Here is a 15,379-nt window from a genome sequence, read left to right as displayed (position 1 = left end):
CTTTATATATAGTCAATATAGGCACAGAGTTAAAAAAAATTAACATTTTCTAATGGTGGTGTGCCTCGTGATATTTTTCATGAAAAAAGTGGGCCTTTGCACAAAAAAGGTTGAAAAACACTGCTCTAGGCTGTGTTTTGAATCCAGGTATGGATGAGTTCTCAGATGCCATGTGGAGAATTGAGTAAAGTTCCAACATTATCATGCCTTTACTCCCATCCCCCCTGGGGCTGCAGTGGAGAAGTCTTTATTATGTAAAGTGGACTAGCCTGGCCCATTAACAGTGGGGATGGGCAGGAACCTACAGGCAACTATTCTGTCTTTTAAAACATGTTTCTTTCTTTTCACATCCAGAGAAATATTCTGCCTTTTCAATATTTCCTAGGATATTTCATTTTTCTGGGAGAGGGCTGGATGATAACTTCCCACATCAGGATCCCTCTCCATTTGAAATCTCTGAAAATGACTGCAAATGTTGATAGCAGTTAGGAAAGGAGGTTGCACAACATTCCCTCAATTATCCGATCTAAAGCACCTTTGTGGCGTGCCTTGGCTCTTGTGCCTAATTTTATTTTATCCCTGGGGTGGAATGGGGGGGATCCTTGTTTTGGGGGGGGGGGCAGCTTCATTTTGGAGATGAAAACCCTTAAGCAGGAGAAGGAAGGCAGGAGATGGATCCTGCTACTACTCAGAACAAGGGATTCTCCCTATTTTTGGCAGCCACGTGAATTTATGGGAGCCTAAAACTGGATGAGTGAAAAGTGACCATCCCCTTTGCAGACTAAAAGTCAGTTATTATGGATTTCCAATGCAGTTTGTTAATCAGAAAAGATGCTACCTGCCTCTTCTCGACATCCCCTATAATAAGTTAGATGCAGTATTTGTATTCAGCAAATCGTAGCGTCTAAAACCGGGGCGAAGGATGGTGGCTTTTATAGTCCAACCACATCTACAGGACTTCCTCACCCATCTTTAATAGAAATGAAGGCCTAATTTGCATTTTAGAGGTGCAGATTAGCACATGCAACTATCTTTTTTTAATCCGGATCCTTGTTTTTGGTCTTTTGGCCTCCCGTAGGGGGGGGGGGGGTTTGACGTCTTTGCCGGTCCCCGGTTGGGGGACTTTGCATTGCTGGCCGGCGCCCCAGTCGCCCCCTTCCCTTAGCGGCTTCAGCGAAGGGGTTAAACGCAGAGAGAGCTTTTCTTTTCCGCCTAGAGAGGAGGCAGGAAAGGGGGAAAAATAGGGGCTGGGAACCCAGTTTCAGGCCCCTCCTGCTTCCCGTTCTGGTCTTCCGATGGCTTTTAAGAGCCAGGGCTGCGGGCCTCTCGGGGAGAGGCGCTCAAGGGCTGCCAGGTGGGCAAGGACGCTGCGAGAGGGGGGGGAGGAGGAGGGGGGAATCCCCTGGTGCGGGAAGGGGAGGGGGATTCCTTGGGGGAGGGAAGGAGAGCGAGGTGGGGTTTCCCCGGTTGCGCCCCCTCCCCTTCCCAGTCTCCGCCTTTCCTTGCAAGGTTTTCTGCTCCGTGGGAACCGCTGCGCCGCCGCTTCTCCTCCTCCTCCTCGGTTGCTGCTTCTGCGAACGACTCTCTGACCCCCCCCCCTTAAAATCCTCCCTCCAGGCTCCCCTTTTTCACCGCAGCCCAACATTTGGTGCAGCCCTGCTCCCAAATGCCTGAGGCCTCTTGGTGTTGAGGAAGGTTGTGCACTACCGTTCCCACGTTCCCCTGTGGCTACTGGGGAGGATCACCCTCCCAGGGTATGGAGGGGAGGGAGAGGATCTAAGTTCAGAAGGATCGTGGCTGGAGGAGCTCCCTCCGAGGGCGTGAACCCTGCTAGGAGAAGGCCAGAGGCATCTCAAGGGGGTGACAAGAGACTTGACAGGCGTCCAGGTGGGCTTGGCCAATGGGCAGCCCTGTCCAAGTGGGCTTGCTTTGAGATACAATAGAATGAATGACCTGGAAGGGACCTTGGAGGTCTTCTACTCCAGCCCCCTGTTCAAGCAGGAGAACCTATACTCTTTCAGATAAGTGACTGTCCAGTCTCTTTTTAAAAACCTCCAGTGATGAAGCACACATAACTTTTGAAGGCAAGCTATTCCACTGTTTAATTGAACTTACTATTAGGAAGTTTCTCATTAATTCCAGGTTGCTTCTCTCCTTGGTTAGTTTCCATCCATTGTTTCTTGGTTTGGTTTATTAGATTTATATGCCGCCCTTCTCTCAAGGACTCAGGGCGGCGTTCAACATTAAAAGAAACACATAATACAAAAGTATTGCTTTGTCTTGCCTTCTTGGTGCTTTGGAGAATAGTTTGACTGCCTCTTCTTTGGGGCAGCCCCTCAAATACTGGAATACGGCTATCATGTCACCCCTAATTCTTCTTTTCTTTATAGGCTAGCCAAGCCCAAATCCTGCAGCCGTTCTTCATATGTTTTAGTCTCCAGGTCTTTCATCATCTTAATTGCTCTTCTCTGAACTTTTTCCAAAGTCTCAGCATCTTTGTTTGTAGTATAGTGACCAAAATCAGTTGCAGTAGTCCAGGTGTGGTCTTACTAGGGTTTCATAAAGTGGTAGTAATACCTCACCTGATCTTGATTCATTGCTTCTGTTTACACAACCAGGATTGCATTTCCTTTTTTGGCTGCTGCTGCACACTGATGGCTCATATTCAAATGATCATCCACTAAGACTCCAAGGTCCCTCTCACAGTTACTGGTTTTCCGCCTAATCTGTACTAATACATTTGATTTTTCCTGCCTAAATGTAAAACTTTGCTTTTCTCCACACTGAAATTCATTTTGTTGGATAGGGCCCATTGTGCAAGTTTGTCAAGATCTTTTTGGCTCTTGAGCTTGTCTTCTGGGTTGCTGTCATCTGCAAAACGAATCTACCTCTCTTACATGCCCAGATTCCCTTTCTGGTGATTGCTGCATCCTTGTTTCTCTCTACCCTTATTTGTTGTGTAAGCTACCCTGAAAAAGAAGTTCCCCGCTGTTTTTTACAAACAGCTTTCCATAGAAATCAAGGAGGCTCTGTGATAATATTTAGAAAGACAGCAGAATTTCAGTTTAAGCGACAGGCCTGGGGGCTCTAATAACTGCCTGCAGAGCATTTTCGGGAACTGAAACTGGTGTACAGAACAGCCAGCTTGGTTGGGCTACAGTGAGGCTTCGGTTGTTGGTGTCAACTCTCCAAACGACTCTAGCTGAATTAATTAGCATCACTCTTTGGAACCATGATATTTGGACTAAAATGCTGCGTGGAGAGTTACTGTTTAGATCAGGGATGTCAAACCTCCACCCCTGGTTTAGCGAAGGTGGGGGAGTCAGGTCTTCTAGTCCAACCCCCTGCCTAGGCAGGAAACCCTACCATTCAAGACAAATGGTTATCCAACATCTTCTTAAAGACTTCCAGTGTTGGGGCATTCACAACGTCTGGAGGCAAGCTGTTCCACTGATTAATTGTTCTAACTGTCAGGAAATTTCTCCTTAGTTCTAAGTTGCTTCTCTCCTTGATTAGTTTCCACCCATTGCTCCTTGTTCTACACTCAGGTTCTTTGGAGAATAGTTTGACTCCCTCTTCTTTGTGGCAACCCCTGAGATATTGGAACACTGCTATCATGTCTCCCCTAGTCCTTCTTTCCATTAAACGAGACATCCCCAGTTCCTACAACCGTTCTTCATATGTTTTGTCCTCCAGTCCCCTAATCATCTTTGTTGCTCTTCTCTGCACTCTTTCTAGAGTCTCCACATCTTTTCTACATCGTGGCGACCAAAACTGAATGCAGTATTCCAAGTGTGGCCTTACCAAGGCATTATAAAGTGGTATTAACACTTGACATGTTCTTGATTCTATCCCTCTGTTTATGTAGCCTAGAACTGTGTTGGCTTTTTTGGCAGCTGCTGCACACTGCTGGCTCATATTTAAATGGTTGTCCACGAGGACTCAAGATCCCTTTCACAGTTACTACTATTGAGCAAGGTACCACCTATACTGTACCTGTGCTTTTCGTTTTTCTTGCCTAAATTTAGAACCTTACTCTTTTAACCAGATTCAATTGCTTAAGCCAGCACATTTTAAAAATAGCTAATTAGGACCTTTTAGGATGTTCAGTTGTATAGGTAGTCCTCACTTAACCACTTGTTCACTGAGCCTGTGGTTATGAAGATGCAGGGGAAAGAATTGCACCAATTTGGATTCTGCCAAGTGTTGCACATTTATGATAGTCGCAGCATCCCACATACTGCATCCCGCAGCATCCCACACTCATGATCACCATTTGTGACCCGCCCAGCTAGCTTCACACAAGCAAAATCAGTGGGGATGCTGTAAGGCACAGTCATGTGAAATTGAGTTTAACAATCCACAGTGATTTGCTTAACAACCACAGAGGAACAGATGTAAATTGGCACTGTCATGTGACATCATGGTTAATGATCGGGCTGCTTAATGACGTAGACGGCAGTCCAAATGCAGACACTAAGTGAGGACCACCTGAATGGGGATGCACCAGAGAGATTGTAGACAGTATTTATTTCCCTTATTTGGAGCTGAGGACTTCCATGGGCAAAACTGGTGCTTGCAGAGACTTTAGGTATCATTTCATCAATTAAAGCCCTCACATCTCTAAAATTAGCTCAGATGGCTTGACTTCAACCATTTTGGGACTTTTTTTCAGGCTGTAAAAAGATGGATTTCCCACATACATACATTTGTAGGTGTGTGCGTTTGCATTTCTGTCTGTATGCGTATAGTTGCAATTGTATACTCTTATCTCTAATACTTCCAGATATATTTGATGATAACGCATTGCAGTACTAAGAATTTATGATTGATGCAAATCAATAACAGAATTTTATGATTGAATGGATATTTGAACTTGGATCTCTGTAATGTTTGATGAATCATAATTAAAAAGGTAATTCTAGGATTGTGGCATGTTTGCTTTTTAAATGCAATGTATCCTTTTTCCTTTTTTCTCATCTTCTGCAAGCATTATATAAACAATTAAATTTATGCTTTTCTTTGAATCCTATAGACAAAGAGAATGGCAATAAGAGCACTCTGGAGAACTAGGATTTTTTTGGGGGGGAGGGGGGAGCAAATCTAGCTAGAAATCAAAATATTTTCCATTTACTTAAGAAAATTACACAATTCTCTCATCTCAGCAGGTGAAAGATAAGAGAAAATCAGGAAGATATTTCAAGCTGGAAAAAGTAGAGTATGCTGAATTCAAGGATACATTAATTTACACGAAAAGGTAAAGGAATATATTTTTCCATTCAGAAAAAGAAGGAAATATCTGGAAACAAAAGGTCAATTGGATAGTCAATAATGCAAGCCTCGCCCTGTGAGGAAATAAATGGCTTGAATCAAAGCACTACTAAAGAAGGGATCACACATATTTTTGACCTCATGAATTATCAGTGGTGGAAAAGCTCCCTAGATGTGCCAATTGTGGGAAAAGCACAGATTGCAAATCACAGGTGATTGTGCACAAAAGAATCGAGGTCGCGCAGTCGTTAGAGTGCAGTACTGCAGCCACTTCAGCTGACTGTTACCAGCAGTTCAGCGGTTCAAATCTCACTGGCTCAAGGCTGACTCAGCCTTCCATCCTTCCGAGGTGGGTAAAATGAGGACCCAGACTGTGGGGGCAATACGCTGACTCTGTAAACCGCTTAGAGAGGGCTGAAAGCCCTATGAAGTGGTATATAAGTCTAACTGCTATTGCTATTGCTATAATCCACACTAGAAAAAAGCCACACAAATACTCCAAATGTGGTGAAAGTGTGGGCCAGAACAGTTCTCTTCTGGTTCATGGAAGGATCCACACAAGAGAGAAACCCTACAAGTGCTTTCAATGTTGTGAGCATGGCAACTTAGTGATACATTAGAGGACTCATACTAGGAAGAAACTGCATAAATCATCTCTTATTGCACATGAGGAAGAGCACACGAGGCAAATATTGATGAATTTAGAGAAGGCTTGAATTTCATTTCTGATTTCCTATTGGGAGGATAGGTAAGAAATTGATTACTTTAATTCTGATCCAATTCTTTTTAGTCTGATGATTAGACCTGTAGTTGGAGAGAAAAATAAAATAGAAAATGTTAGTTTGATAAAGGCTAACTTTTTCTGGTTGTCAGCAGGTGTTTCTGTTTGCAGAAGTTGTGAAATTAGTGCAAAGAGGCTTTTGGGTGGTGTGTTATTGTTGTTGCTTTTGGGTGGTGTGTTGTTGTTGTTGTTGTTGTTGTTTTATATATGGAATTCTCACATGTGGAGTTCCAACCTTCTATCTTGGTGAACTCCAGATACTGAGCCCCAGAATTCCCTGTCCAGCATACAATTAGTCCTGGGGATACAACTGTAATGGGGCCTACCAGTTATGCTTGAGAGCCTGCTTTGCTTAACTACCCCGACCTCTGCTGTTCCTGATGCAGCCGTTAAATGAATGTGCAAGTCATTAAGCAGAACACTGGCTACCTCACTGTTGGACAAAATTCTTGAACGCCTAGCGCAGGCCCAGGCTTGACCTCCAAAGGCCTCTTTTACCTCAGCCCTTGTGTCCTCCCAGGCCTTTCCACCCAAGCCTCTACCTCCCCCATAGCATCCCTCAGGATTTCTTAAAACAGGATTCCACAGGCTTTCCCCCATTCCTGCTTGGTTCCTGCAGTTCTTAGGCCTGACTCCCATCCTACCAGGCCAAGCAGCCTCCTTCTCCATCCCTTTTGAACAATTCTTAGCCCAGCGAGGGCGAACCTTTTTTGGCTCACGTGCCATGGGGGGGGGGAGCGCAGGGGGGTCATGCATGGGCATGCCGCACCCATAATGCAACACGCAACCCCTCCAGTGCACATGCGCGCATGAGAGGCACTCCCCCCCATTTTCCCATGCTTTTTTCGCCCTCCCCAGGTTCCAGAGGCTTTATAGGAGCCTCGGAAGGGCGAAAACAGCCTCCCCCGCCCCCCGGAGGCCTCTGGAGGCTTCAGGTACCTTCAGGACGGAGGGTCCTTTTTAGTCCTCCAGAGGCTTCAGGGAAGCCTCCTGAAGGTCCCTCCAGAGGGCTTAAACCAACCCTCCGAGCAAACCGGAAGTCCATTCCCAAACTTCCTGTTTGCCCATAGGACTGATTTTTTGCGCTCTAGAGGCTTCAGGAAAGCTCCTGAAGCTTCCGGAGGGCCTCCGGCGGGGCGGAACGGACGGACTGTTTTTGCCCTCCCTGGGGAGGGCGAAAAATGGTTTTAAAAGAGGCTGAACTCAGCTGGCCAGCCTCGTGTGCCCTGACAAATGGCTCCGCGTGCCACCTATGGCACGCGTGCCCCAGGTTCCCCATCCCGGTCTTAGCCTCATGTTGGGGAAAGAGGGCAGGCCATTTATCCCTGGGCCATATTACTGTGTTCCTGGAAGCAACCATTCTTTTCAATGTGCCTGTTATTCATCCCTGGGCCCTGTGGAAGCAGGGAAGCAGCTGTCATTTTGCCACGCCTGCCTCAGGGACAAAATGGCAGCTGCCTTTGGGTCACTGTCATGTTGGGAGAGGGACAAACTTTTTTTTTACCTTAACACTGCAGGCAGCATTAAGGAACTGTGGGTGCACCGAAAATGTTGGCTGTCTCCGGGAGATCTTCAAAAGTTCAGTGTGTGATGGGGGGCCAGGAAAAAAAGTAGTGTAAAATTTCACATGTAAAGGCCGTTCTGCCTGATGGAAACAAGCTGTAGGAATATTGAGTTGAGAAGGAAAGCAATTGTGGCTTTGATCACAGGATCTCCAGGTTTATTAGCAATTCCTGCTTTGATCTCCTTTTCTTTGAAGTGCCCGCTTGTTTCCCTTTGATGGCTGCCGGTTGAGAGCAGCACCATATTGCTGACATATTTGTTGTATCCCTATTTGATGGTGGCACTGAAAAGGAAAAAAGTGGGGATTGTCAGTGTTGCTGTGAACATTGGGAAAAGGCAAGACACTCAAACTGTGAGATGAATGATGAATATGTTTATTAATAAATGCTTTTAATAATAAAAAGTTAACGTAAAGCCTTTTCTCTTGTTCAGTGCTAAGCTCCCAAATTGAGATGGGAAGACCTGGAGAGGAAAAATTAAAAAATTGGACAAAAAACAAGGGGTTTTTTTCCTGTTTTTTCCCCAAAGCGGTTTGGAAAAAAACTGTTTATTTTCCATTTTTTTCTGGGGGGGGGGGAGGTCCAAGCCATCCCATCTCCCCCCACACACATCAATTTTTAAACTACTTGTAACCTGTATACTACCTGTAGCTGAGGTCCCCATAGATGGAGACAGTGAGTAGACAAAATTGTATGGAAAAACCTGGGGTTGAATTGCTTTAACATAAGAGATTGGTCTTATAAACATATGGCTGTGACCATTTGACATTACAATGGACCCTCACTAAATTTCCATCTATAGAAGAGGTTGCACCTTACCCAATAGCAGTAACTGTGAGAGGGATCTAGGAGACCTAATGGACAACCATTTAAGTACGAGCTAGCAATGTGCAGCAGCTGCAGAAAAAGTCAATGGAATCCTAGTCTGCATCACCAGCGGGATAATATCAAAAATCACATGAGGTGTTAGTAATGAATTACCGCTGTACTTGAAATACTGCGTCCAGTTTTGGTTACCATGATACAAAAAAAGATGTTGAGACTCTAGAAAAAGTGTGGAAACGAGCATCAAAGGTATTTAGGGGACTGGAGGCTGAAACATAGGATGAGCGGTTGCAAGAACTGGATATGTCTGACACAGAGGACTAAGGGTGACATGAAAGTAGTCTTTCAGTATTTGAGGGACTGACGCATTAAGAGGGGGTCAACCTATTCTCCAAAGTGCCTGAAAGCAGTAAAAGAAGGAGCAGAGGGACATTCATCAAAACCAAATCCTTCCTAGAATTGAGACAGTCCCTGTCTGTGAAACCAATCAATCAGTGTTGCCTCCACAACTTGTGGGTGCTCCAACAATGGGATTTTCTAAAGAGGAGACTGGACAGCTGTTTGTCCAGAATGGTATAGGGTCTCCAGTTGGGGAGGTGGTCCCTTCCAACTCTTATTCCGTAATTCTGTTTAAACTTTTAGGACTCCACATGTAGCAAAACTTCACAAGCTAAATAGCTTCACATTTCCCTTGGCCCAGTTGCTAGGAGTCGAAAACGACTTGGCAGCATGTAATCAGTGAAAACATCTTGCAGATGCCTGAGGCAGAGACAGGACAAGCCTGTTTTTCGACCTCCGAGGACGAGATGGTGGTCAGGTAACCAGCATCCGGAATTAGAAAGCCAACATCACAAGAGCGGCATCTGTTGGAGCTAAAAGGAACTGAAACCATTGAGTAGAAAAGGGTAATAACCTGTGGGTTTTATCTCCACTTTGGCCTCATCTGTTCAAAGGACCGTGTTCCAGAAGTCTTGTGATTTTGTTGAGATGCAACTTTGCAAATGCAAGCGCTGCTGCCACACCCTGTTTAGAAATCAGAGGCTTTCCCTTGTCAACCCTTCCAAAAGGACCATACTTGTTCAGTCTTTTTTCTAATTGTACTGTCATGAACTTTAACACTTAACATGCTAAATGAGGTCTATAGAGCCTGAGATGTCATGTTTGGATTTTTTGTAATTTCTCTGAGCATTGCATGTTTTGAAATGGGGTTAATTTGCTGGGATTTTCACTCCTGGGAAGATGGGTAAATGTTTTGAATGTTTTCCACTTATGGATGTGAAATGTAGAATGATGGAGATTAAATTCTTTGTAAAAAGTCTTATAATCCTTCCCAGATTAATGGGCACCAACAATTGCTTCTCTAAGATCCCCGCTGATCTCGACTCCTTCGCATTTAATTCACACCTCAGTGCTGCAGACCAGGAAACTACTACAATTTCAGCTTTTATAGATATAATCACACTTGCTGATGATAATTGATCAGGAGCATTTGATCAATAGCACTCACTACTACTTCGCTTCTTCATACCTATGGAAGAAGTAACAGTTTTTTAGTTTTTCACGTCTCTGTTTTGGCTTTATTTTTGTAAAAAAAAAAAGTTGACATGGGTATAATGTGCCATCTATTTTATTCATCTGACATTATAGTTTACCCATTTTTAAAAACTGCTATAGACCGGATGATTTTTACTACGTGTATGTCTTTACTCTTTGGCATTTAATTCACACCTCAATGCTCCTCTCCTAACCCTTCCTAGATGGATGGGCAGCAACAATTGCTTCTCTAAGATCCCCGCTGATGTCTTTACTCTTTGGCATTTAATTCACACCTCAATGCTGGAGAACAGGAAACTCCTACAACTTTGGCTTTCATAGATATAGTCACACTTGCTGATGATCATTTGATCAGCAGCACTGGCTGCTACTTTGCCTCTTCATACCTACGGAAGAAGGAAGAGTGTTTTTAGTTTCTCAGTTTTTCACGTCTGTTTTGGCTTTGTTTTTGTAAAAGAAAATGATGCCATGGGTGTAATATATCATCTGTTGTTGCTCATCTGATGTTATATTTTCTTATTTTTTAACGGCTAAGGATGAGATTATTTTTACTATGTCGTGATACATAAAATCATAAAGCTCAAAGAGCGAGTGCTTTCTTTTTCATACAACTGTATTTGATGATAAACCTTTGCAGGGCTGAAAATTTGTGACTGACCCAAGTCAACAAGTGAATTTCATGATTGACTGGATATTTGAACTCGGATCTCGGTAGTCAAATGTCACAATTAATGTAAGAGATTATTCTAGCATTGTGGTACATTTGCTTCTTCATTGTAATATATATTTCTTTTTTCACATCTTCTGCAACCCTTCTGCAAACAATAAAAGCTACATTTTCATTTGAATCTTACAGACAAAGATGATGCCTACAAGACCACACTGCACAACTGAGAATAACAAGCAGCACTGAAAAGCAAAGCAAATTGAGGCAGAATTCAATATATTCTCCATTTTCTTCAGGAAAAACCACACAATCCGCCTTCTCAACCAGGTGAAAAATAAATGAAAGGAAATCAAGAAGAGATTTCAAGCTGAAAAATGTAGAGGTATACAAAAAGATCAGGGCAGATTACTTTTCCATTTCAGAAAAAGGGGGAAATATTTGGAAGTCTCCAGAGAGGAAAAGCTCAATTGGATAGGCATATGGGGCAGATAGTAATGCAGGCCTTGTCCTGGAAGAAAGAAAAGGGCTTAAATCAAAGCACCCCTAAACAAGAGATCACATATATTTTCAAGCTTCTCAAGAAAATCAGTGGCAGAAAAGCTCCATAGTTGTGCCTATTGTGAGAAAAGCAACTTCAAATCACAAGTGATTATGCAGGGGAGAATCCACTCTGGAGAAGAGCAGGTACAAATTATCTGAATGTGGTAAAAGCTCAGTTAAGAACTGCTCCTTTTTGGTTCACAGAAGAACCCACACAGGAGAGATGCCCTACAAGTGCTCCCAATGTGGTAAATACTTTAGCAAAAACAGCAACTTGCTGATACACCAGACTACCCACATGGGAGAGAGGCCGCATGATTGTCCTTATTGTGGGAAATGTTTCATTGGAAATTCCCACCTCGTGAGACACCTGAGAAGTCACACAGGAGAGAAACCCTTTGAATGTCCTGATTGTGGGAAAAGTTTCAGTCATAACTCCAACCTGATTAGACACCAGAGAACTCACACAGGAGAGAAACCCTTTGAATGTCCTGATTGTGGGAAAAGTTTCAGTCAGAATTCCTGCCTGGTGAATCATCAGAGGACTCACACAGGAGAGAAACCCTTTGAATGTCCTGTATGTGGGAAAAGTTTCAGTCAGAATTCCTGCCTGGTGAATCATCAGAGGACTCACACAGGAGAGAAACCCTTTGAATGTCCTCTTTGTGGGAAAGGTTTCAGTCAGAATTCTGACCTAGTGAAACACCAGAGGACTCATACAGGAGAGAAACCCTTTGAATGTGTTGAGTGTGGGAAAAGTTTCAGTCAGAATTCTGACTTGGTGGTCCATCAGAGGACACACACAGGAGAAAAACCCTTTGAATGTCCTAATTGTGGGAAAAGTTTCAGTCGGTACTGTAGCCTACTGATACATCAGAGGACTCACACAGAAGAGAAACCCTTTGAATGTACAATTTGTGGGAAAAGTTTCAGTCAGAATTCCAACCTGGTGAAACACCAGAGAACTCACACAGGAGAGAAACCCTTTAAATGTCCTGATTGTGTGAAAAGTTTCAGTCAGAATTACAACCTGATGAAACATCAGAGAACTCACACAGGAGAGAAGCCCTTTAAATGTTCTGATTGTGGGAAAAAGTTCAGTCAGCATTACAGCCTAGTGAAACATCAGAGAACTCACACGGGAGAAAAACCCTTTGCATGTGTTGAGTGTGGGAAAAGTTTCAGCCATAATTCCAACCTGGTAAGACATCAGAGAACTCACACAGGAGAGAAACCCTTTTCATGTGTTGATTGTGGGAAAAGTTTCAGTCAGAATTCCAACTTTGTAAGACATCAGAGAACTCATACAGGATAGAAACCTTTGCAATGTCCTGACTGTGGGAATTGTTTCACTCAGAATTCTGACCTGGTGAATCATCAGAGGACTCATATAGGAGGGAAATCCTTTGAGTACCCTAATTGTGGGAATATTTTAGTTAGAATTGCCATTTGGTGAAACACCGCATGATTCACACAGGAGAAAAATCTTTCAAATTTCCTGTCTGGATGATCTTCAGGTATAAATAGTCCCTTATTTCTTACAAGGAAATCCATATGAGGAAAATGTTGATGAGTTTAGAGAAGGGTTGAATTTCATTTTTCATCTCATTAGAAATGTGAAAAATTGATTACTAGAATTCTGGAGTCATTATTTTTACTCAAACGTCTCAGGATTAGACTAGTAGGTAGAGAGAAAGGAAAAATGGAAAATGGCTAACCACCTGTTTCTGGTTATCAGCAGTGGTTTCTGGATATTTCATTTTTGCAGAATTCCTCAAAAAGGTTTTTGGATGGTGTTTTTTGTATATTGATTATGCAATTTCCAGAGGTGGACTTTCCATCTTCTACCTGGGTGTCCTCTCGATTTTGAGCCCCAGAACTATACAAGTAGTCCTCTAGATGCAATTGTAATGGGACCTGCCAATTATGGTTGCATGTTGCAATGGTTATTAAGTGAGATTGCCTTGCTCAACTATCCCCACCTCCTCCTCTCCCTGATGAAGATGATAAAGAAATGTTCATGTCATTAAACAGAACAGTGATTACCTCAGAGTTGTAGGAATCTCTTGGAGGTCTAACCTGCACTACCCCAACTTTTGGGTCCCCACAGGCCTTTCCCTTATTACAGTGTCCCCACGGACATATTCCTATTGCCAAAGGATCTGTGCAATCATTAGGGCTTACTCCCACCCCACCAGGCATCACAACCTCCTCCTTCTCCATCCTTTTTGAAGATCACTGAACCTCATGTTGGTGAAGGAAGGTAAGATACACATTTGTGCGCTGCATATGTCATGGAAACAGCCGTTATTTTGACTGTGCCTGGTATTCATGCCCGAGCCATACGGTGGAGTTATGGAAGCAGCCATCATTTTGCCATGTCTGCCTCTGTGTCAAAATAGTGGCTCCTTCTGGGTCACTGTCAAACTCCCCCAAAAGAAAGAATTTTTTTGCAATAGAAAAACAAGGATAGACAAAACATTTAAAAAGAAAAATTGCATTAAAAAAGACAGAAACAGATTTACTTATTTTAATCCCATATACACACACTTGAATATTCATAAATATATTGGAGCAATATTAGTTTCCTCACCTTGTGAAGCAGGCTCAATATTTATAAACTTCTAGTTTTAATTTAAATGACAGATGACCAACAACAATTTCAAACATCAAAGCACTTTGTTAACAGTCTACGAGATTTCCATTTAATTTGTATAAAGTTTAGAATAGCTTCTTATTTATCATAAATCACCAGAATCACTGTTTCTGATTTGTCCAGAATAAAATATCTTTGTTTGATTCTTATTAATAAAACTTTTTCTTAAAATTTAAGTTGAGAACAATAAGACAACAACTGTGTCTTATTCCCCAAAATCATAACACTTCTTGGTCAATCCATTTTCCAAATTGTTTTCTAGTTAGATATGGCAAGTCCATTCCTCAATCTTTTTAAGAAAGCCCAGTTTATTATGCATCAAGTCTGTTAACTCCAAATCTATAGGAGCCACTTCCGCTTCAGCCTTCTCCAAATAAACTTGCCATTTCCAAACCATGGTGAGGTGTCTTAAGAATTGGCTGTGCTCCCTATGGAAGCTTCTTGGGAAGAGCTCAGGCTCATAAAGGGATTCATTTGTGTGCACTCATAATCCCAAAGTCCTCCATCGGCCCCAGAGAAAGGGGATCTCCCAGAGCAGACTTTCCAAATGAAATCAGAGACACAGAGAAATTTGTGGTTTTATATAAATAAATACATTTGACATATTTATAGTAAACAAGATAGTCAGGAATATAGCAATAGCAGTAGACTTATATACCGCTTCATAGGCCTTTCAGGCCTCTCTAAGCGGTTTACAGAGAGTCAGCATATTGCCCCCAACAATCTGGGTCCTCATTTTACCCACCTCGGAAGGATGGAAGGCTGAGTCAACCCTGAGCCGGTGAGATTTGAACCGCTGACCTGCTGATCTAGCTGATCTAGCAGTAGCCTGCAGTGCTGCATTTAACCACTGCGCCACCTTGGAACATAGGGACATCCTGAGGTAAATCCAAATAGCAAACAGAGCACACCACAGAAGAAGAAGAAAGGCGGGAAAAATGAGAAACTCCCCCTTTGCGCCTACAGCAACCAATTATATCGCAGATTGCCTCATTTAGGAGGTTTTAATGGTTCTGTCGTCAGGTCAGCTAAACTATTTTCTGGTGGACAATAAATTATGTCTATCACATTTTCTTTCACCGCTTTTCTGCCATTGAATTATGTCAACAAGCTTCCTTCTGGTTTGTACTCCCACCAGTTGCCATTTGTATGCATGTTGTGTAATCTTCAAATATTGCCATATCTCCTTTCACTTCAATATCCAAATCCTTTACTAACCCTACATACCATGTCATCTCTGAAGACAATTCTGATAATGCTATGAATTGTGCCGCAGCTGTGGAAATGGGAACTAAATTGTTTTCTAAATTTTCAACTAGCTAGCGTGTTTGCTAACGTTAGGATAAATCCTGACATTGACTTTGTCTCTTGTACATCATCAGCCCAAATACTTTGTACAAAGCATTTCAATTCCAATTCACCTGATGTTTGTAAATGCAATCCTAAATCCATGGTTCCCTTTAAATCTAGAACTAAGGGGAAATTTCTTGCCAGTTAGAACAATCAATGGAACAACTTGCCTC

General features: G+C 42.8%; 2 protein-coding genes across 2 annotated transcripts in view; both read left to right on the top strand.

Moving 5' to 3' along the window:
• Positions 1-15,379, top strand: part of LOC148047474 (uncharacterized) — a 161,273-nt gene that overhangs the window by 137,827 nt on the left and 8,067 nt on the right. The gene's annotated exons all lie outside the window — the stretch shown is intronic.
• Positions 1,244-14,486, top strand: LOC148047475 (uncharacterized). Its single transcript, XM_087711546.1, has 3 exons — positions 1,244-1,354; positions 5,166-5,257; positions 10,850-14,486. The coding sequence occupies exon 3, from the start codon at positions 11,424-11,426 to the stop codon at positions 12,513-12,515; it is 1,092 nt and encodes a 363-aa protein (XP_087567672.1). The 5' UTR covers positions 1,244-1,354; positions 5,166-5,257; positions 10,850-11,423; the 3' UTR covers positions 12,516-14,486.

The sequence above is a fragment of the Thamnophis sirtalis genome, unplaced genomic scaffold (genome assembly GCF_051295495.1).
Source record: "Thamnophis sirtalis isolate CommonGarterSnake01/CBP01778 unplaced genomic scaffold, rThaSir2_p1.2 scaffold_3, whole genome shotgun sequence".
Taxonomy (NCBI): domain Eukaryota; kingdom Metazoa; phylum Chordata; class Lepidosauria; order Squamata; family Natricidae; genus Thamnophis; species Thamnophis sirtalis.
This window is presented reverse-complemented; position numbering and strand designations above follow the sequence as displayed.